Source organism: Anguilla rostrata, chromosome 4 (genome assembly GCF_018555375.3).
Source record: "Anguilla rostrata isolate EN2019 chromosome 4, ASM1855537v3, whole genome shotgun sequence".
Classification (NCBI taxonomy): Eukaryota; Metazoa; Chordata; class Actinopteri; order Anguilliformes; family Anguillidae; genus Anguilla; species Anguilla rostrata.
This window is the reverse complement of record NC_057936.1, coordinates 13,519,578-13,542,549: the sequence shown is the minus strand read 5'-3', so window position 1 is coordinate 13,542,549 and position 22,972 is coordinate 13,519,578. Positions and strand designations below refer to the sequence as shown.

Below are 22,972 nucleotides of genomic sequence, written 5' to 3'. Positions count from 1 at the left end.
ACATTACTACAGGAATTTATTTTCTCCAACTCACTGTAATGTTAGTTACACACGCCCATCATTCTATATTTGTGTCCCAATCAAATGCAGACAAAAACAGAGGCTCAAATGATTCATATGTATTTTAATTCAATTAATTTCAAAATGTTCCCAGCAAACAGATATAAAAGAAACAGTGCATTTACAAAAATCAGATGTTTAAAATGTTTTTAAAGTGTCCTTTTATACCTTAAGGCATGAGTGGTTAGAACATTGCATTGAGCTATAAAAAGTATGCATACACAAGCAAGAGTGTGCCATGAGAGTGCGATGTGGGGGCTTTGTGTGACAGGGCTCTACATTTATCGTCACATCTGTGTGATGCCAAAGACAACATCGCCCCCCTACAGTTTGTAAAAAAAGAAGCATGGTGTGGTGTTGGATATGCTACAGACTTGGATCTTTTTTCTATATGTGAGTAAATGTCTTGTTGGAATTTGTGCGCTGGGGGTTGCAATGTTTCCTGGTTCAACATCACCAGCCTTCACACCAGACTAATCTGCATATCCACACTTCAGCTGACTGATCACAAGGTAGTATATACCCTTTTAAAACATTACAGATGTATATCTATCTTCCTGTATTCCTTAATGAAACACCAAACGTAATCAACCTTATATATATAATTCCTCATCTGATATCAGATGATACAATTTCAGTACACATGAAGTTGGTGTAACACAGACACAGCCATTATCGTTTCCCCATATGCCGAGGAAGAGAGCACATAAAGCAAATGGACCACATGATGTGTGTGAATATCCTGCAAATATACCGCACATATATCACATATATTAATCCTGAAAATAGTATGCCTTTCAGAAAATGGAATGCTTCGCTTTTATGGGTTATTGGTAGTAGAGATAGACTGCACTCTTGCTCTGAGCAAAACTGTAAATGTACAACCTCTCCTTAAGGCTCAAACTCAATGAACGAAAAGTATTATTTAAATCTCAGGCAAACAACGACTACAGTTCTCTGGTCCTTCAAAAGTGAAATGGCACTGGCATAAAAGAAGGGACTAACTTCCTGAAAAATTATAGTCATTGGTGGACCAAAATCTACCCTTCCTGACTTCAATTTTATACTAATGCAAATTGTTTTGGAACAACATAATACGTAGCCCATAGCCTTCATGGGGAATTATTTTATACAAGCTTGGTGCACTTAACTTAATATTTTAGCTGGGCCAAATCTGATTCAATACACTGCTCTTCCTCAGTGCTTAATTAGAGATCTGAACCAGCAATCTTCTGATAACAGATAAAGTTCTTTAGCCATTGAACCCCATTACCAGGACAAAACTGGATATCATTCAACACCATTCAACACCCAGTCTCCAATTAATATTGGAGAATTTTTAGACTGGACCAAATGACCTTATTTTTTTGTTCTAATTCTGTGAATTAATCACACAATTTCCAGAAAATAAATGCTCTGTAATCTCAAGTAAATCATAATTTAGAAACTTAATTATTTGACATATAAAGTGCATTTAATATATTTATCTTTAAAAATCAATATGATAACGCATACACGCACGCACGCATGCACACGCACAAACACACACACACACACACACACACACCGTTTAGTATATTAAAATTCCCTAAAAAAAAACAAGTAACAGACTAGTTTGATTAAAATTGAGAAACACGGGATTTTAGGTGATTCAGGTTGATAAGTATAATCTATGCGTGGGCATTAAGGAGGGGCATTTCAGGCCTCCATGCACTTAATTTCAGTGATGAATTTGACATGGAGTCAGTGACTATTTCATTATAGTCTACTATTTTTGCAGACCGTAATCTGAAGTTCCAACTGTGGTTATTGTTATTGCCTGAGGGCCTGTGTAAATCCTGTGGTTTAGTGGTCCGCTACCGTGGGCTTTAGTGACTGAAATCCAGAACGCTCAACGAGGTCCTTTGGTGACTCAAACTTTTCTGGAGAGCAGAACAAGCTGACAGCCAATGAAAGTGGATGGATGGAGATTAGGGGGGGCCCCCCTGAGATGATCCATTCTGTCACTCCGTTTCACATCCAGATTCGGTAGAATCCCAGAACCACTGTCAGACAGGTGAAGACCGAACCTGAAATGAAAATGTACAAAATTAGAGAGTGTTCATAGCACAATACCTTGAGTTTAACAAATTATTTTATTTAACATCATTGGGAACCATGTTATCTAGGTGGCGTATCTAGCTAAAGCACTAGTTTTTGTGACCACAGGGTCAAGATGCAAATAATGATCCTGCCAGTGCAGGATGTGGCCACAAGTCCCAGTGGGTGAAGTATAATCACCTGGGGAGGTTCAATTTCAGTTGGCTTTCTCCACAATTAATGGAGGATGTTGTAGCAATTGGGACATGCTTACAACTGTGATTAATAAATAGGAAACCTCTTACAGTTAACAAAATTGCCGTTAATTCCTTCAGTTTTGACAAATGACTTTATAAAATTTTACACAAGTAATAATAACGTGTACTGGCATATTTTCCCTGTTTGTCCCTGAAAAATTGTATATCAGGATTTAACAGAGATTGATTCAAAAACCTGCGAGGTCTGGCCACCACCATGACTACATGTATAATCTGTGATTTCTTATGTTAAAATAACTTTTGCAACACAGCACAACTCATTCTGAGAAATCTGATGCCTATCCATGTCTGAAATGAAAAAATTCTATTTTACACTAAGGGAGTGATTCAGTTTGTCGATGTTAGCGATAGCATTGTCAGCGGTAGGCATTATTTTAATCAGATTTCTCTTCAAACCTTGTAAAATTGTTGTGATGGTAATAAGAAAAAGTACTGATGGTTCTCATTTGTGATAAAGGTGGCACTACTGGAGGTGATATTTTGCTAAATAATTAATTGGGCACGAGACAAATTACCTGCTAAGTACTTGATGGTGTCAAGTTTGTGTGACTCCAGCATGGTTTTGAGGCCTGCCACCTCAGTGTCTATTTTCATGTTGGTCTGAGTCAAATGCCGCTCCTGTTCAGAATTCTAGGGGTGAGAAAATACACACCAAAAAGGCAAGAAATTACTTATGCCAGTCATTTCACAAATATGGGAATACAAATCTCTATCATTACACAGAAGACACTAATGTCTGAAGATGTATGTAACTGACACTTCGTAATAAAGTGCTACTTTCCCGCATTAACTACCAGTGAAAAGGTTAACCACATTAGCTGTGATAATTGAACTACCTTTTACTGTCCACAAGGGGGACTTGTGTGCAATGATCTATTTAGTTGTATGCATTTGATGCACAAGAAATAAAAACAAAAAATGAATACATTCCTGTTGTCCTGGCTTAGCCCCTCAGTAGTTTCATACAATTAACCATTAATTGGAACAAACTAATCTCTATCACTTCACTTTATACCATATGGCAGACACTCTTATCTAGATAGACTTATGCAGCATCCCCTGGCTTTGGAATGTACTTTAATAATAATGCTAAGTAGGAGAGTAATACACATTGAACTTAACAATAACAGAGATTTTCCATAGGCTTTTCTGTCCGAAGCTATAATGAAGGGAAAATTAACCAGACTTAATTTAATGGCTATACAGAAAGTAACAAATAGGGCAAGAAAACAAACACATTTGCAAAGGTACACAACTGGGAACAGTACACAGAGAGAGATTTGATGCAAATAAAATACACTGCAGTCAGTCTGTGCATTGTAAGTACACACCATCTCCATCATTTCAGTCCGGGATTCCAAAATCCTCCTCTCGTTCTCAGCTTTCTGAAATTACAGTTTTCTATTCAGAACTGGTCTTCAAAAGAGTACACTTCATTAGAACAGCTTTCCTGAAGAACAGCACCCGCTGTGAGTACAAAATGGATGACTGTTCATTACGCTTGCAGAGAGGTGTGTGATCACAACATTGGTAGCGGTTTTTGTGTGTTGTGTGTTTTCATGCCCTCATTTCAGGCTTGGCTGTGTAGAGCTATATTTTTGGAATTCTCTTTTAAACTTGCTAAAGCTATGAGAGCACGCCCCATTTGTCAGAACCTCCTAACGCTCCTAACACCACAGCAAAGACGCAGTTCTGCCACTTGGAAAAGTACGGCTCAACAAAGCTTTCTTTGTGTTTTCCACACTTTCAGCTGCTCCCACACATTTCCCCATTTACCATTTCCTTTACTCTACTCTTCTCCAAATTCATGTCCAAAAGGTTGTCAGAGCGCACTTTATTCATCACATCCTGCAAATGACAAAGGGAGGTCCTTACAATTTCAATAACAGAAGAAAATGTGAAAACATGAAAAGACATTAAATTCTGACTGTTACGGAGCTAAAATCTGAGGGCAGTGTATTAAAAAGACAGTGAAGACAAAATGCACTACATTGTGGCAACCATGAATGTTTTTTATCATAATCGGAATTATAAATGTAAAAATATTTCCACTTTTAAACGGGGCTATGACTACCAAACTTCTACCTAGAAATCACTAGAAAACTGATTACTCACAGCTAGTTGCATCTTCAGTTGCAACAGCTCAATCTTGACTTTCTAGGGAGAGAGACAGAAGTAGTACACCTACAGTTTAAATCCTGGTAAATTTGCCATTCAGAAATGCAAATAATATTCAAACCAAATGAAAGCATTTACCCAGGCTAAACATCAAGTGCTGAAAACATGTAAAAGTTCACCCCATACATTGTGGCCAAAAGTTCTACTTTTTCCAAGCACTAGATTCTTAGTTTGCCTATAAATGTCCATTTGCACACTCTTATATTGCTTTTGCAACTTCTTTGTTACAAAGGGTTGTGTTGAGAGTTAAAGGCTGCAATACAAGTGGCTTAGCTAGTACTCCTCACCTCATTCTCCGTCAGCAAGGCAGAGAACTCGCTCTTCTCCAGAATTATCATATCCTTTTTTACTGCTGCAATTTGTGACATCACTCTCTGCAACATGATTTCCTGCCAAAGACCAACAAACACCTGATACTTCACTTCCTGTCCACCAGGAGGTGCTGTGTCTCCTGGTGACCCTGAGTGAGCGAAAATTGGTTACCTTGTGTTCTGTGGTTCCCCTTACATTTGCCCTGAATGTAACATATACGTTGCATACCATTTCAACAAAGTACTGACTTACAAGGCAGCAGTATATATGTTGCCTTCAGAGTCGAAGACATCACAGAATGCTGCCTTCAGAAGTATCCTTCGCCAGGTAGAATATCCCATGAATAATGTTGCGGGTAAGCTGAAAATTTTAGTCTAAATAGTACACTATACTCATCCTTTTTAGAACTTTTATTATTAGGCTGTTTAACGGAAAATAGTTTTATAAGTAATTCTGGATAAGTATCGACTAAATTGATGAAATGTAAAGAAAAGGCAAATGCAGGATTTACCTGCTGCACTTTGGTGACCATATCCTGATAGATGACATCCATGTTGGAGTTGGTGATCCTCATCAGGGCATTGACAATGACCTCGGCCTGCTGGGTGCTGAACCCTGAAGGAAACAGTATGACAATGACAAACAACTGTTAATCACCATTTTTCTAACCTCTGCCATAAGTGTAGCCTTTACATTTATCTCTGCTGCATACATTTCGTTCTTCCGGTTCGTGATCAGATTGGCGTTTCCGTTTCCGGTTACTCGTTTTGAAAAAGCTGCTGTTTGCCATTCACCGGTGGAGACTATCTCTTCGAAATTTTCTCTCGGCACTTGTGGGTTGTGATGCTTTGCGTGTCTTTGCGTGACCCTATTTGTTCGCTTCCGATCATCATCTAGCCCTTCAGGTTTGTTCGCTGATTGGATTTCGTGCTTGACCAATGACTTTTTCTATTCGACTCCTGATTCATGCCCTTCCCCCTTCTAGTTTGTTTGATCAAGGGATTTTGTGCTCAGTGGATTTATGCCAATCATACATCATAATGAGCAAAAAAACATAAAAATATACAAGTAGAACATTTACTCCTTGCGGAGATGGAAAGAACAATCCCAATACAGGCTGGTACGCCTGCTTCAGTATGGCTGAAACTGCCATAGAGCGGTAGTGCCATTTCAACACCTCTGTGAAGAATAAAATGTCACACCTGATAATTATCAGTTTACTTAGAAACTCACCGTTGTCTTCCAACAGCCGGACCACAGCATGGGTGTCAAAGAAAAATTTCCTGTTTTCAGACTTTGCCACATCCATCTTCTTCAGGTCATACTGCAAGGCTTTGATTGAGGTGCTCAATTCTGCATTAAACAATACAGTGAGGTGTTAAATTGCATTTGTGTGTGCATGTGTGCATTCGCGCATGTGTGTGTGTGTGTGCTGAAATGTGAAAAGTCTTTAATCTGTGACATACTTGGCCAATAGTTGGCTATGTTGTCTGACGAGATTCTGCTACAATACTGTTTTTAGGGTTTGGACATGCTTGTGCCAGCTGACTGATTGCTGGGCCTCAGGTTTGGTGAGTAGGATATCAAACATCTAGGCATTGCCATAATGAAACAGAAAGAGACTCATCCATACTGTTGGGGAAGTACAGAATCATCTAGAATGTGTTTGAATACTGTAGCATTAAGATTTGCCTTCGCTGGAACTAGGGGGCCTAACTCAAACCATGAAAAACAGCCCCAGACCAGGGGCGTACAGATACTTTAGGTCATTCTTCTACTAAGAACACCATAAATAATTATAGTTGGGTAGTGAAAAACTTAATATGTTTTACATCCACTGTAGTGCAAACAGCAATAAGGTAGCTCCAGAGTGACCAGAACTAATTTGGAAATCTGCTTAGGGTTAGAGTTAGGACTACTTTTTCAGCTTTACAACCTGCACTGTTTCTTAACATCTGCCAAATATCGATGATGCTGCAGGACGTATAGCAAGGGACCAAGTGAAATGAAAGTATAATACATAATACAACGAGCAGAAGGCCCCAGTGAAACTCACAGGTATGTGCTCCTGAGCGTTTGCATTAATAACGCACTCATCAAATGTAGATTGTAACTCCGCACAAATACAAGCAAGATTTAACTTAGCCTGGTCGGTCCTGGACAAATATGTGTGTACAATTTACCCATAGTTGCAGTACCTGGAATACCGGTGTCTTTCGTTAACCTTGGTTTAATCGGGTCCATAACATTTTAACAATTACTTTCCCCGGCAAGCTACGGTACAACTTACCTCTAACTAGTGAACGGGTCCGCTTTAAAAAAGATACTGCAGTATCCATTCCCATGTACAAGTCTTTGTTGTGCCATAACCTGTTATAGCAGCTCCCAAATATATAACCACAGCCGACTCTCCACTTTCTCCTGAAGGAAGTACAAGCTCCAGTCGACACTAAACTAGACACTGTCATTTCCTTCGAGTTGGCACGTGTGCAATCGGGCCAAAATGATGATATAAAATACTTGCGGCGGAGGTTTTTGGAAGGTCGGAAAAGGTTATCAACTACCGTAACGAACTGCCTCCAGCACTGTACTGTACAGAGGCCACACCGTCCCGCATAGCGCGGGCGTGGTACATATACTAGCAAGTCTTGAGGCATTCGCACTTCAGTTGTGAATGGATTATAAAGGTTCTTCAGTTAGACTACAGCCCTTATGCGATTTCAAAGATAATAGTTTTAAGACTTTACGAAAAAGCATACTTAGGCTCCTCTGTCGAATAAACTCGCTATTTAGCCAACAAGCTTCCCTCTAACACACACATCAACAACCGTAACCTTTCTTTGCTCAGGATAGGAACACACTTCACGTTCTGGTAAGACGTCACCACGCAGGACTCGTTGGACGAATCACTAACGTCCTTCGGTTATTCGGCAGTTGTAGTTCTTTCTTTTCAGTTTCCCTCACTGGTGGCTGGTGGAGTTGTTTTATTATGTTGCTATTATGAGAAATATTGTGTAATTGCGAGGAAAAATTGCGTTATCACAAAAAAATGAGTTACTTGCCAATACGAGGAAACACTGCGTGATCACAGAATAATTTATTAACTCGTTCTGAAATAATTAGATCAGGAGGATACAGCTGAAGGTACCTGTAGGTTACGCCTTGGGCCTATGAAGTCCCGGTCATTATTTTCTTGTAAAAACATTTATTTTTTATCGTCAATTTGATTGGAAATTAGTCTCACACAGAATGCTACCCTTGCGTTGAGCTAAATACGTGAAAAACCGGTCATACTAGTTTTGGGGAAGTTGCAATAGATAACAAGTCATGAAATAAATTATGAATAGCCTAGTAAAAATGATATAACAATATTCTGAGCTATTTTAAAATATGCGTCTAATGTTATTATATTGCAATACAATGTCTGTGTACAACAGTTCTGTTATGCGGTTGGTAACCTGTTGTTCAGCTGGCTAGCATTCTTAATATTTGTTTAATAAATCATTGCTTTATACAGGGTTCGTACGGTCAGGAAAAACGTGGAAAAGTCATTGAAATTTAAAATGCAATTTCCAGGCCCTGGAAAAGTTATGGAAAATAATATTTTTTGAAAAGTTTTGGAAAAGTAATGGAAATATAGCTAAAGTTGCCTCAAATATAATTACTAATTAATCCAATCATAAAAATAGTATGTATAGTAATAAAACGTAAATTGGCACGTAACCTTCGCGGTATTTTGGTAGTTTGAGAAGTTAATTCGGTCTGGCTCAGTCTGTTTACAGGCACGCTTCTGCTAATGTAGCAGTTAGTAAACGTAGGCCTTACTGCACCAACAATATATGCAATAGATTTTTTATTTATAAACGACAATATAACAGTACGGTTTACAAGTAACAGTTAAACTGTCACGCCTAAAATGTATCGACTCTTCAAGGAATTGCGTGTTACAAGTCACAAGGCACATACTGAGTGTACTAACTAGCTAATGTACAGAGAAAGAGACGTTCGACTGGAAAAAGAAAAAAAAAAGGTCGCACCAGAACAATTATTTGCACTCGCACAAATGCTCCCAATTATATTTCGAGGTCGCACAGATTAAATTTCGGGAGCATATGCGACCAAAATGGTCGCAATTTCGAGCCCTGTTTGAGACATTGACAAAAATGTTAAACTATTCGAATTAAAATATGAGAGAATGTATCTAAGTGTGTCTGTCTGGTGTTTATTTGTTTTAGCGAGGCACCATATGTTTCAGATGCAGACCTAAGTTTACTTAGTGTTACAATAAATAAATCGTCCCGCTGAGATAAAGTCATTTGTTTTGGTCATGGAAATTCAGTTCAAGGTTGTGGAGAAGTCATGGAAAAGTCATTGAAAATCATTGGTGAAAAAGTGTATGAACCCTGTTTATAAAGTACACAACCTTTTTTTCTGACCTATAAAAAAACTTTCTCCTTACAAATATAATCAATTTTCTTGGTCAGACAGCCAATTTCATCTTGTCACTAAATTACATGGGTATTGAAAATCAATTATTGACATGCTCACATGCTAATATTATTTAGCTGAGATAGAAAACAACCTTTCATTAAAGGTTGAAGTGTTTTATTGATGATTCGATTAGTATTTCTCAGCACAACCTTTGTTTTCTTTTTCTTTTTCTTTTTTTGAAGAAATCCACAGTGCCATATATATTTTAAATAAACCAGTATATAACAAAGATTCAGAATGAATAAAGGAAAAAAGATATACATATTTTCGGCCATAATACAGACTGATACCTTAATTCTGACAACCAAGATTGTCTCTTTTTTTAAAATAATTAAAATAAATAATCCAGCATCCTTCTGCCATGTTGGCAGTCTTGTGTAATCATTCCTTGACAGCAGCTTTTAATATTATACATATAACATATTTTTATTCAGCATTATGAGTCTTCTCCAATACTACTTCTAGCCATAGTGCCAAACAAGGAAACCCTGGTGGAACTGGTGGGAAACAACCACAGTGGAACTTGGTAATGAGGCCTCAGTTTCATGCATCCGTCAGATTGTAGTTGTTGGAGAATATTAGGTGTGTTTTGACTGGCAGTTTCAAGACTATACAGCACATTAATGATTAAGAACAAAGGTGGTTCAACAGAGGTATCAGAGAAATTAAGTTTCAGATGGCAAATGCTCAAATCATGCTGGCATCAACTGTAAATTCCTTCTTTTCTAAACTGCCAGTAACTAGTTATATCTCTCCTCATATATGATTCAGCTCTGTCGCTACAGACACAGTGTTCACATTGCAAGGGGAACTATAAACACTGCCGTGAAGAAAAAGAAAAACTCTGGAAGTAATAGCAGCTTATTTTCTATGTTCACAGAATGTGGTCATTTTAAACAAAAACATTGAGAACTGCAACATGTTTAAAGGAATTAAAATCACAATTACCATAATACAAAGTGACAGAATCATATATGATGTGCTGGTTAGGAGATTTTTTTACTTACGCTGATTTTTTAACAGTCAATGCCATAGAGTTGTTGTTACAATTTTCAAACTAACTTTAATCTGACTAAGCCAAAGCTACTGTATTCTGTGCAGTCATGCATGTATACAGACATAATGTTTGTTTTATCAATTTTTGTGAGATGTTAAATGTAGTGAGATATTTATAATTAATGTGAAAAAGAATCGATACAAGCATTGTTTCATTGTTAAACTTTCACCACATATTTTGTTTGGGCCTTCTAAACAGCTGTGTCCTTGAAATAATTTTCAGACAGTAAAATATTCATGTCTTGCTGTCACAACAACCTCAGTCTGTAGCTCCCAAACATCAGGTAAGAACCCATCTTGATCCAAAATGGAAGAGTAAAAACAAGCACATTGTCATCCCTGCAGTTGCTCAGAAACTGCTGTGGTGAACTTTGACTCCAACAGATAAAAGTGAGACCAAGTAGTTTTCGAGGAAGGCTCAAGCTAAGAAAACTACGCAGACAGACAACACAATAGCCAGGGTGGCTACCCCACACAGCATCATGATCACAAAGATTTGGCTTCGGTCACAGCAACGGTCCGGCTCTTGCTCGTCCATGGCGAGTAGGGCCAGAGAGGCACTGTCAGTACTGACGGGGTCAGCGTACTGTGGCCCCCGGGCCTCCACCGTCCAGCGCAGCACATTAACCTTCAGCTCCATGTCCTCAATCATCTGGTCCACTCGGGCAATCTCCACCTCCAGAGCACTCTGCTCCAGCCGCTCCACACTAGGCGGTGTCTCATCGTGGTTCAGGTCTGGCAGGCTCAAGGCCCGGGCAGCCACCTCTGTAGTCTTCCCTGAAAATTGGAAAGGAATTTGTATAATCTTATGTTGTCAATAACTATTTTCCTTTTACCCAATGGGGAAAGCTCCTTTGGGATGGTTATCAATTGGAAGCAAGCAAAATTTCAGTTGAAAGGGCTACACCTACAGTATGAGTGAAAAATGTGAAAAATTCAGATTGACTGCCTGACTCCTACCTTGAATGCCGGTTTGCACAAAGGCGGTGGTCTTGTTGGACAGAGAGAAGCTTTGGCCCATTTCAAAGACTTTGCACATGTCGGCATGGAGGAGCTCCAGGCTGGAGGAGAAGGCCACCCACAGGTATTCCATCTCCTGCCGCTCTTCCTTGGGCAGGGTCCTGTCCCGCAGGCTGGTGGTCAGGCGCTGCCGATTGGCCAGAGCCAGCTCCTGTGCTCGCTCCCGTGTTCGGCGCAGTTCGTCCCGTAGGTGTACGCCGTCCGTGCACCCCCCCACGCAGGAGGCCAGGTGCCGGTAGCACGCCACCACCTGGCAGACACAGGGGCACAGATAACACCAGAAGGTTGGGTTCATGGATTTCTGGACTCAGTGCTTCAAGTGGGCCAGAACAGACCTGTATACCATACAAAGACTACAACGTTTTGCTCATATGAGTACCAGCACCAGCACTTTTGCTAGCATTCTGCTATTTCTCATAAGCTCTAAGTATGCAGTGTTTGTGTGCTCAGGAGATTCTCATTCTCACAAGAGTCACTGTATTGTAGTCAATAAGACTAAATTCAAGTGAGCTCACCCATTGTCATGTCATATAAATAGACTTTATTTCTCAGACTACATTTCCCAAACTTTTTATCTTACGTAGTTCCAGACGAAGAGGTCAAGGCCGGGCTTCGTTTTTTAATCTGACTTCCAGGTCTTGTTGCTCTCTAGCGCCAACAGAGTTGGCTCCAGTAAAGGTCTTTCAGCCACCCATTTCAGTGTAAGTCAATGGTGCTTAAGTATTGAAAATACGACATCAGTAAAAAAAATTCCCTCAAGAATGTTTTTCACTAGCCCAGGGAAAGTCAATGGGTGACACAAGTTGTCAATACATATGTTCTGGAGTCTCATGCACTGCCATCCTACCATATTCCTCTTTCCTGTGCCAATGTTGATACCTTCTTGCCCCAGCTGTATTTCTGTAAATTCTGGTAGCTGCAATGAGACCCTTTTCAACATGTTAGCTTGGCTAAAAAATGGGAAGTTTCAGAATGGACCAGGTCTTCTACATTTTATTCATACGAGTACCAGCACTTATTTTTTCCATTTCAAGCACTGCTTGCAGTCATCCTGAAATGGCTGTAATTCATCATTACACCATTATAGTAAGTGAAATGTTGAGCTTGTATAGTGAATAAGCTAAAACACAGAAAAACATCTACATGGAATCAGAGCAAATAGAAGATGTTTCTACATGTGCTTCAAACAGAAATGTAGTTGGATATGTTGCGTTGTGTACAGTGACACTATCAGAGGGGAGACCCGCAGCTAAATGCTACTCTGTCTGACTCTTGTTTATGTAAAATATGTTTGTGTTGTACACATTGAAGTTCTCAGTGAGGAGTTTCTATCAAATTACAGCATACATGTGAACAGATGTACAAAGAAAGGTTGCAAGTACAAAACTGGCCCAGAGAAATTCCATTAATTATCCCAGAAAAGGATATTGAATTCATTATCCTAGAAACGGTAAAGGTAATTAAAATCATATTAATAAATGTTGCACCAGGGCGGGGCATGTCCAATTCCCATGCTTATTAATTGGTTAGGCTGCCATGTTTGACTATGGGGCTTTTTGACAATAGAGCATTCACAGTGGATATCTAAACATGAAGGATCACGGTAAACCAGTAAACACAACGCAATGACGTGAGCCTTGGAGTTTGTTCTGAGAATTGAAAACCAAAGTGTCCAATTTATCAGGACCTAAAACATCATCTATTTTCTCAGGGGAACAAGAGCATATTAGATAAAATCTTTGCTGATTAAAAAGTCAGGATGTTATCCAATGTGACCACGGCTGTTAAGCAACTAGACAACAATGTCTGTTCAAAGGCCATCTTAACTGACAGACACAACACAATGCAATTTATGCTTCAGAAGGTTAATCTAGCTTCTGTTGATGAATGTGCCCAAACAATTTTTCTAAATTTTGCTCTAAAGAAATTGTGTCAATAGTAAACGCGGTGTACTCATACATGCAATGTGTCTGTGTTGATCCTGACACAATAACATTGTCACAAGAAACATAGAAATGCCAAGATAAGGTGCGTAACTAAGCATAGATTTTACTAGGATCACACGGGGTTTCCATTTCACTTAAAAATACATTTGGAACATGAAAAGTAGTTTTGAAATTTACAAAAAGTATTTCAAAACGAGCTCAGGGAAACAACTTTCAGAAGGTTACTTCATCCACAAACTTCACCTAGTTTTTATTATTTACAAACATATTTTATTTATAGTACATGCCATTATATATGCTCGGAGAATACATTTTTGCCCTGAAGTTATGATAGTTATTTTTGTCTCAGGGTTAGTCTCATAAAAGAGTAAATAACAGTAGAAAGACACTCTCGCTGCACTTTGCTCTCTGGACCCTTCGGATTGAGTTAAGTGAGAGATAATGAATAGCTCCGATATCTCAGTGATGTTCTGATTCTGATAGTGTAACCGAGTGAACTCGGATTTTGTTTTTTTTGTCAATAAACAACTTCAGTCAAGCCCCATATATAGCCTGTGGCAATTATTTAAAAGTAATTTTACCAGTTGCTTGTTCACCAGCTATATATAGCCAGGTAACTGGGGAGGTGCATGAACTTCCTTTCTAGTTTTCTGCTCAACTTGTTAGAACTTAGTTACTTTGAATAACTACTCTTATTCTTTTCACTGTAATGCCTATTCTTTTCTTTTGTTTGTGATGAACCAACTGGCCATTTTATCGTTTAAACTTTAGTGTGTACAGTAGGCTACTTCCTGATTAGTGGGAGCTTCTGGAGTGAATCGTGCTGTATATGCAGTGATATATTGTGCACTGAACACTTGTCACTTTGTTGCAGAGTGTGTCGTATCTGGGCACGAGTACGCGTGGTGTGGTAAGAAGCTCTACTCTTCCCCTGTTGATATGCCTTAATACTTCCCCATGTTGGAGGTATAGGCAATTGTTCTTTTAACTGCTTCTTTGCAGCGATTATTGTATTTACCTGTAATATTGTGGTATTATAAACTTGGTCAAGATGGTGGTTGCTGTGTAAAATGATTTTATGTGAAGCTAAATAAATAGAATTTGTTTATCTGAAATCCATGTCTCTGCTCCTTTATAATATTGTACCTGTATGGGGAATTTTGTGTTCTCTTTATGAGATCATTTCCTTGGGCACAATTCCCAAGGTAGTATTGTTGGTGTGTTTCCATAGGCTGTAGTGCGCCTAGCCACAATAGGAAAAAATCTGACTATCACCAGAGATGGAGCTAATACTACAGCAATAAGAGTTTTTATAGCAATAATTAAGTTGTTACTCTACCAATCAACTAGGATACCAATGTGGTCCATCGTCTTCTTACTACAGCAATTTTAATGTACATTCAAGGTATTTCTCTGAGAAACTCTAAAGAGTTTGTATATGAGTAACAAGTTGAAACTTTAATGTAACAATGAGTATTATAAAAATAAAAATAAAAACATTCCGGAAACTGTACAGCAATGCCTTTCAGGGGATGTCTATAGCAAAGGTACAAAGGTATTTTGTTTGGGATGGCTGTTCATGTAAAACATTCCACCATTTATGTGAAATGTAATACAATATATGTTCCTTATGTCTTGACACACATGTACTTATGTACTTAATATGGGAAAAGCACAAGAAAATAACTACGGCTGTTAATGATGAACACAACAGATCATTTGGATCATCACACATTTTTCTATTTACTTCTTGGGGCCTGGCTTTATGTGTATGTTCTGGTGCATGATTCATGTGGCAGTTATTGTTAATAAGCTGCGCTGCATTAAAGCTCTATTCATAGATAAGCTCCAGGGCTTTGGGCGGCTGTCCCTCTTCCATTTCAGGCTTGTAAGCATGGTGAAAAGGAAACCAGTGTCTTATAATAGAGCTGTAACAGTTTTCTCTGACTTGACATTGCAATATGCCATGAAAATAAACTAGCTGCCGAAAGTCACACGCTTAAGTTCTGGGCAGTATTGCCTGATCAGAAATATAACATTAGTAACCCTATATAGTGAACTTAATTTGATCCAATTTTTAAAAATTATTGTTGACTCCAAATGTCAATATTAACCAGTTCCAGTTTCTTATATGTTTAATACATCCTAAACGGCTTAACACCTGAACACAATATCACACCTTGTTTTAAGTTGTTTATTATTCTCGGCATTCTGACTTTTTAATATTAAACTACGCAGCATGTTCTGCTTTGGACATGTTTTTTTGTTTTTTTATCTGCTCATTTTTGTATGCAAAAGCTGAAATGTACTGGCATTGCAATATGGATGAGTATTGTTCACAAAACATCTGCTCAATGAAGGCACATGTTTTTTTGTCAAAACAGTATGATCCATTGAAAATAATGTTTTTATATGTAGTGCATTATAATCTTTGCCACAGTTATCTAAAGGATTTTTGTGGTATTCTGTCAATATTATAATGTATTGACTGAAATCTAATTTTGTTTGCACCATAAAGCTTCCCACAAGCTTCTTAATACCCATCTCCATAATATTATGCCTGCTTTATGTAGTAGAGCTGTGTTTTAGGTTGAGACCATGGAAGTGTCCCATGTCCTTGTGTTGCCCAACATATAAAGCTTGCATATGAAATGTAGAGAACTAGTCACAGATGTACTTTGGTTATATAAATGTTTTGACATTTTTAGTGATTTGCAGAAAATGGTAAATGTGGGTATGAGTTTTAGAGATAAATCAAAAAAAGGTCTGGTTAATTGACCAATTTTCAATAGCTGTCAGATAATGTCTAAATCCTTTTAGTGCCCCTGGTCTATATGGAAGGAGACATCACATTGACCTTTCACATTAAGTAATCTCAGAAAACTAGTCTTTCACCAGCCGTGCACAAAGTACTTTCCCCAATAATAACTGCACGACACTGCATGGGTTACGTTGTATAACACTAAAATCATGATCAGATTACTCTCCTTATGCAAGCACTATGACTGATAGGTCAGAACCAAAAAGGATTCTCCCTTTGATTCACATAAGCGTGGCTGTTGTTTTGAATGAGTGCATTTAAATTGTAGCATTCTTGGTACGTTGCCGTTTGCTATAGAAGCATTGAACAATGGGCACAATCAACTGATGGAAAGTGCTTTTTCACCCACAGGGAAAAACCCGTTTCTTTCATCTGGCTTGTCACGTGGATGTGCTTGACATCCTGGTGCATGGATACAAGTGCAGGGAGGAACAGGAGCGAGGTGTAAAGCAGTGAAACTGCCTAACGCCAGGAAACTCAACTATGGACTAATTTTTCTCTTAAGATAGCATAGAGGACCTTGTGATTGTTCAGGCGCTCATACAAGTGTCACTTCTTTTTATAAGCCACCAGCTTGCTGTGCAGTACCATGAAACAACAGTTTGCTATGGTTCATTGTCTGAGGTGATCTGCAGGGTAATATGGAAACTTGTGAAATTAGCCCCTTTTGTTCCCCCTAAATTAGATGCATTATCTTTTTGTGGTACAGTAGAACACGGTCCAACCCAATAAGCTACATTAGTAGCTGCTTAGGGGGCCGCAACCATTACATTACATTACAGGCATTTAGCAGACGCTCTTATCCACAGCGACTTACACAACTTTTTACATAGCATATACATTATATCCAATTATACAGCTGGATATATCCTGAAGCAATGCAGGTTAAGTACCTTACTCAAGGGTACAACGGCAGCATCCTCCCCAGGAATCGAACCTGTGACCTTTAGGTTATAAGAACAGTTCCTGAGTTCTGCTCAAGGTTTCTTCCTGCTATCAGTCAGGGAGTTTTTCCTTGCCACTGTTGCCCTAGGCTTACTCTTTGGGGGCCGGTTCTCTGTAAAGCTGCTTTGTGACAAAGCTCCTTTGTTAAAAGCGCTATACAAATAAAAATGGATTTAAATTGATTGATTGATTCTTTACCCATTATGCTACACTGCCGCTACCACCTCTAATTATTCTAAAAAATATATATTATTTATAATTTTCACATTTTGCTTAGGGCTCCTGAGAGGCTAGGGCTGGCACTGGGTGCAGTATTGGTAGAACAATCCTTCTTGTCCTTTCAAATGGGTTGCAATGCATTTACACCACATTTGTTGAGATAGATATAAACAGTAATCATAAGTCAGCAATAATTCTATCTTAAAGAAAAAAAAATCTGTATTTTGATCACTCATGAACTGTCTCATCTTTCTTCCAATAAAATCATCATATATCCCCTTCATGTATTGAACATATATGTAGATTAATCCTTGTGCATTTACTTGACATTGGACACCATTAAAGGATATGCAGTGTTCGCCCTGATTAAAGCTTTGCTTTTTGAGTCACTCAAAAGATTTTGGAAGTTTAGAAAGAATCTGTGCCCTTTAAAAGACCACACCCCCATGCACTGCAATCTATTTACATTTAGCTGCTCTTACCTTGCTGAGTGCATCTACAAGGGTCTTTGCCTCGTTCACAGGTTTGGATAAGCCGATGTTCTCATCGTTGGCCACCTTGTTGTTTAAGAGTGGCATGGAGGCTCCTTTCAGGGGTACAAGAAGCCCTCAACCCAGTCGCAGCGATGGAGTGGGCTCCAGGGAAGGGGTGGAGGGGGCTACGCCGTGAGAGAGGGGGGCAAGAGGCGTCGTCCAGGGGTAGATCAATCCAGGTGCCGAGGGTGGAATGGAGGAAATCCCATTTCCAGGTGCGCTAGATGGACCCCAGGTGAACAATTGCCTTTGTGGGCCTTCCCAGCTGTGGGGGAAGTTTTCCACAGGAACAGATAAAAAATTTTTAAAAAAGCAATGGGATGTGCTTCAGAATTTGAGCCAGACTCGTTAATCTTCTCAAAAAATGGCAGGTGCTTAAAAAAAACCAAGCAAAACAAATTAAAGTGAATGCTGCTGCTGTCTAGGCATTGAGCTGGCGAGCTAATCCGCACGATTGACCCCCGTGCACTGACGCAGGCCAGCCTGCGCGGCTAATCGTATTAACCGCTGCCGTGGGGGCTATCACCCCCCCCCCCCCATTGTGTGGGAGCGCGTCGGCTTCTCCGAGACATCACTTTCCCGAGTGATGGGGGAGGGAGGCGTGGCTTATGCATTACTGAGCTCTTTCCAACCTCTAGCCTCCAGCTGCTGCAATGGGTAACGAGCCTGGGTTGTGACATAATGCTTTGCCGTTTCCTTGGAGATGCTGCGGCTCATGTCCACTCTTGTGCTTACACCAAGCGCTCTGGCATCCTACTGGGGTTCTGACCACATTCTCACTGAGTGAATCATCGAAAAACCAATTTTTTAGAAAGAAAGTTTGCGATGAGGAGAATGAAGAGGGCAGGTGAAATGACAATACAGTCATCTGATCATCACTGTTTGTTAAAAGTATAATTCACATTACTAACAAGATGTGGTAAATTATTATCACTTGATCACGATTAAGGTCCTGCCTCTGCCTCATTGTGAACCAGGAAAAACCCAGAGAATGTGTAGGAGACGCATCACCGGAAAGGCTTGGCGATAAGAAATTAACTTGGGAAACTGGTTTTGGGATGCACATGCTCAATGGGGTGCAGAAATGGCAGCAGCTGACAGCTTGAAAAACAGGTTTTACTTGTTTTAGGAGATTAGTTTAGTGCAGATAATATGAAATCCTGATAAACTACATACGTATCAGGGTTCAACCTCAAGATTTAAGAAAGAGAAAGGTGCCAAATTATTGGTTAATGGTTTAAAAGGGCTCCGGATTAAGAAAAGAATGGGTCAATAAGCATACATTTTGAGGAGTTATACTAGCCAACTATTATTCAGCAAGCTACAGTCAGTTTTCACCACCTCACAAAAGTAAATACTTCAATTGACACCTTTCCAGGTCAAATCAGGACAGAACAAGGCTTGGAGCAGCAATGGATTTTACAACAGTTATTTGCTGCCTAGGGTAAGCATAATGAATTGATCATCATTTGAATAAACGCTTTAAACAACTGACTAACAATTTGGTACTTTAAATTGATAAAATTGTATTTGACTGTTTGCCAAGCATTCGGTGAAAATTTGTCAGAATTCTAATAGTTTGATCTTGAACCAACTGCCAGAAATGAGCATTGAAGTTGGATCGATGTTTTGGTGCTAGACAAAAATTGCTGACTTTTTAGGTTGGTCCTAATTAGTATTCATTGAAATATACATAATTTCTAAAAAGATTTATTGTGTTTCTTTCCGGTCCCAAAACCGGTTTCCCAAATCAAAAATGTATTTTGGTTTTTTCTGCTGGAGTAACAAATGTAACTCAATACATTTTGGGTGGCATACAAAGCCCTGCTTTGCTGCACTGGAAGACAGACTCAGGCATACATAGACACCGTCTGAGTTAGGTCACCTCAGATTAGGGGCAGCCTAAAATAATCCTTAAAATGTTCCTGGCAGATTGCCTTGCATTTCACCAGTGGAGCCACAGGCTGGGATCTAACAGGCTGACATTCCCGGCACTCGCTATACACGCTACTCTATGCGATGTATAAATAGAACATCCATGAACCCAGTGCTGTCTGTTCATTAGAATGGATTCTGATGTGCCACCCTCTCTTAATCCTATGTTATTTACGGAGTACAGCTGAAGCTATCGTGGAGAGCATGGAAATAATCTTAATATCAGCTGGTTGGGGTTTTCAGCATGATCTTTAGGTTCCAACTGCCTGTCAGGAGCATTCACCCATCCTGAAGGTGCTTCTTAAATTGATGTCAGCATGCGTAACAATGTAACCATAAGACTCATTTGTTTGGGAGATGGAGGAAGAAGAAAGGTTTCATCAGTTTTAACCAAAAACAGCGACCTCACCCCAACCGTGAAGTTCTGTAGATAAAGCTTGGCTTCTGGGATTGTCAGGCATTGGTAGCCAGTGAGAGATTTAGTATGCTGATATATATATATATATATATATATATATATATCAGCATACTAAATCTCTCACTGGCTACCAATGCCTGACAGGGATGTGTTATTAATTATAACATTGAAAATATCAACATGTTGTATTTGTGTATATTACCTAATAAATAATAAAAAAGAGAAATTATTTTTTACAGCAGGTTCACAAGAGAAGCTAACAGTGCCCTCTGCTGCTGACCATTTTTATTGACAGAAATTCCCTGCACACAGTTCAGTAAAATTACAACTCCACGTACTTTTACCAAGAGGGTCCCTTCCAACCTGCCACCTGCCCTTCTGGATGAGGTAATTCGGCCAGGACACTCCAGCATGTCCTACAACTGGGGATACTACTTCAGCTGTCCAGTGCAGTGACCAAAATACCCACCCCAACCTCTCCCTTTTTTATACTAAGGAATAATGGGCCAGGACCAGAGGCAGACCTACTAACAATGTTGGTGTGGTGTGAGGAGGGGGCATGTTTATTATATTAGGCCTGTCTCTTGTCCTGGCTGTCAGCTCCTCAGTGCGTTCCAGTATATGTAGAGCCCAGTAAGGCCACGCTCCAGTTCTCCTGAATCTTTAACAAGCTGGCTTTTCTTCAAAATAAAGCAGCGACAGATTTCCATTGTAGTGAGCACAAAAAGAAGAAAATAGTGGTAAATGAAATGTCCACTGCGGCAGTCCTCAGTGGCATGCAGTGTTGAAAGCTTGGCTTGGAACGAAGTCTCGCCTGTTAATGAACCGTTTGGCCAAAAAATCTTAATAGCTGCTGTGTCAGGACAGTCAAAGTCACTTTCAACAGATGGGAAATAAAGAAAAAGTACTTTGTTGGATATAGTAAGCACACAACACATACTTTATCTTCACTTGTTCTACAACCACAGGCTACAGTAGCTATGTTATTTCTGGACATAGTCATGTATGTTAGATCTTACTGATTCAACATCGGTTTGAATGTTTTGTTTTCCTCTTGGGTATTTATAACTCTAGTGGGTTCAGCTGAGCTCTCTGCCCAAAAGTTTTTTCAGGAGATCCAAGAAATGGCATAACCAAGTATCTGTGAACTGCTAAGACATTCTCTGTGGTGAGAGGACTCTCAGCATAACAAAGCATTGAGCTTTTTGAAATATTCATGGCTTTCCACGGTGTAACTTGAAGCAGACTCTCCTGGTCATATCAGAGCCTGTGGGCTTCCTCACTCCCGGTTCACTAATGCTGTTTGTCTTTTGTTTCAGAGGTGTCCACCCAGCACACCAAACACAACAATGACACAGCAAAATGCGCTTGCTCATTTTAATAGTTATATGAAATATATTATCATTATATTTGTTACCAACGGCCGTAAAACAAAGAAACACAGCAGTTTTACTTGCTTCCACCTTTTCACTTTTCCCCACTGGGTCACTGGAGCCCTGATGAGTCTCTCTATTGCAGAGCATACATATCCACCTTTAAGCTGAATCCCACACACAACACTTCAGGCTCCTGTTCTCTGCTTCTCCACCTTTCGTAATCCCCATGTATACACCCCAACCCACCCTTACTGATTAATTAAGAACTCTGCACATTCTTATATGCCCTGTTGACTACAAGTCAAAGGTGGAAAATCCAGGTTCAGAAAGTAAAAGTCATCTCCTGTATTTTGTTTTAACACCCGGATTTGCTAATTAGCACAATTCTTCAGCCAGGAGGTAGAACTAATTAGTAAGATCAGCTGGCTGACTACATGGCTGGAAAAAACACATAGCAGGTTTGGAGTTTTGCTTTCTGACCCCTGGACTTTCCAACTCCCTGATATACTCCCCACCTTCCCCTTCACATTAGTTGTCCTCACTGTATCTCCACCCTGTTTCAGTTTGGGGATGACCTCATACCTCATGAATAAAGTCAGAAAGGAGTCTGTTTTTGACTACATAGGAAGCATTGCAGGTTCTTTCCTGTGATGGTTCCTTCAGGAGAACAGCAGGCTCACCAACAAGACCTGGTTTTATTTGTTAAGTGTTACTCTCTACTTTGCAGTCTTATTTATTTTGGACTCCTTACAAATATCATGTTTCCTGGTTTTATTGAGATAATGAACTGTCATTGCAAAATGCCGTTACAACCCTTGCTCAACATTAAATGTAAGCTTATAATATGTGGACATAACACTCAGATACACTGTCAATTCTGTTATGTCAATGATGTGGTTTCTATTATACAAGTGAGGTGCCACAAAGATCAAATATACCATATGTATGTGAAACCATATGTTTTGGCTTGTGCCAGGCTAGTTCCTGGATCAGTATTTTTAAAATAAAGCAAATAGAGAAAACACACGTTCCTTAAATCTTCCCCAATTTACATAAAGAAATTTAAGTGCAAATAAAAGTGGAATGGTTGTTTTTAGTTGGATATTCATGTGATGTTAACAAAAAATATCACATTTTTTCACAAATAAAACATGATTGGAGTTTAAAAGCAAACCAAAATGAATGTTCCCAAAATATGTACTTGAAATGATTGATATTTAAAAACATACTCTGAAAATATTTTTGACTATCTGTGATTAATCATCACACCTTTTCTCATTTAAAATCATTATTGCTAATCTAATT

The 22,972-nt window shown here is 39.2% G+C and overlaps 2 protein-coding genes across 2 annotated transcripts; both read right to left on the bottom strand.

Annotated features, from left to right (window-relative positions):
• Positions 1-109: 109 nt before the first annotated feature.
• Positions 110-7,746, bottom strand: mcur1 (mitochondrial calcium uniporter regulator 1). Its single transcript, XM_064330785.1, has 9 exons — positions 7,198-7,746; positions 6,141-6,260; positions 5,419-5,522; positions 4,883-4,984; positions 4,533-4,574; positions 4,194-4,265; positions 3,749-3,802; positions 2,933-3,047; positions 110-2,129 (listed from the first exon to the last, which is right to left on the bottom strand). The coding sequence occupies exons 1-9, from the start codon at positions 7,562-7,564 to the stop codon at positions 2,074-2,076; spliced, it is 1,032 nt and encodes a 343-aa protein (XP_064186855.1). The 5' UTR covers positions 7,565-7,746; the 3' UTR covers positions 110-2,073.
• A 2,884-nt stretch (positions 7,747-10,630) lies between these two features.
• rgs9bp (regulator of G protein signaling 9 binding protein) lies at positions 10,631-18,454 on the bottom strand. Its single transcript, XM_064330786.1, has 3 exons — positions 17,888-18,454; positions 11,415-11,724; positions 10,631-11,231 (listed from the first exon to the last, which is right to left on the bottom strand). Exons 1-3 carry the CDS (start codon positions 17,981-17,983, stop codon positions 10,873-10,875), a joined length of 765 nt encoding a protein of 254 aa, XP_064186856.1. The 5' UTR covers positions 17,984-18,454; the 3' UTR covers positions 10,631-10,872.
• Positions 18,455-22,972: the final 4,518 nt, after the last annotated feature.

Bases quoted from the DNA above. Each gene is read 5' to 3' on its own strand.
- mcur1 (XM_064330785.1), bottom strand. From the start codon at position 7,564: ATGCCTCAAGACTTGCTAGTATATGTACCACGCCCGCGCTATGCGGGA. The intron at 4,266-4,532 runs GTGAGTAATCAG...TGTCATTTGCAG, and splicing joins AACTGAAGATGCAACTAGCT to GATGTGATGAATAAAGTGCG. The intron at 3,803-4,193 runs GTAAATGGGGAA...CTGTAATTTCAG, and splicing joins AGAGTAGAGTAAAGGAAATG to AAAGCTGAGAACGAGAGGAG.
- rgs9bp (XM_064330786.1), bottom strand. From the start codon at position 17,983: ATGCCACTCTTAAACAACAAGGTGGCCAACGATGAGAACATCGGCTTA. The intron at 11,725-17,887 runs GTAAGAGCAGCT...TGTGTCTGCCAG, and splicing joins TTGTAGATGCACTCAGCAAG to GTGGTGGCGTGCTACCGGCA. The intron at 11,232-11,414 runs GTAGGAGTCAGG...TCCAATTTTCAG, and splicing joins TGTGCAAACCGGCATTCAAG to GGAAGACTACAGAGGTGGCT.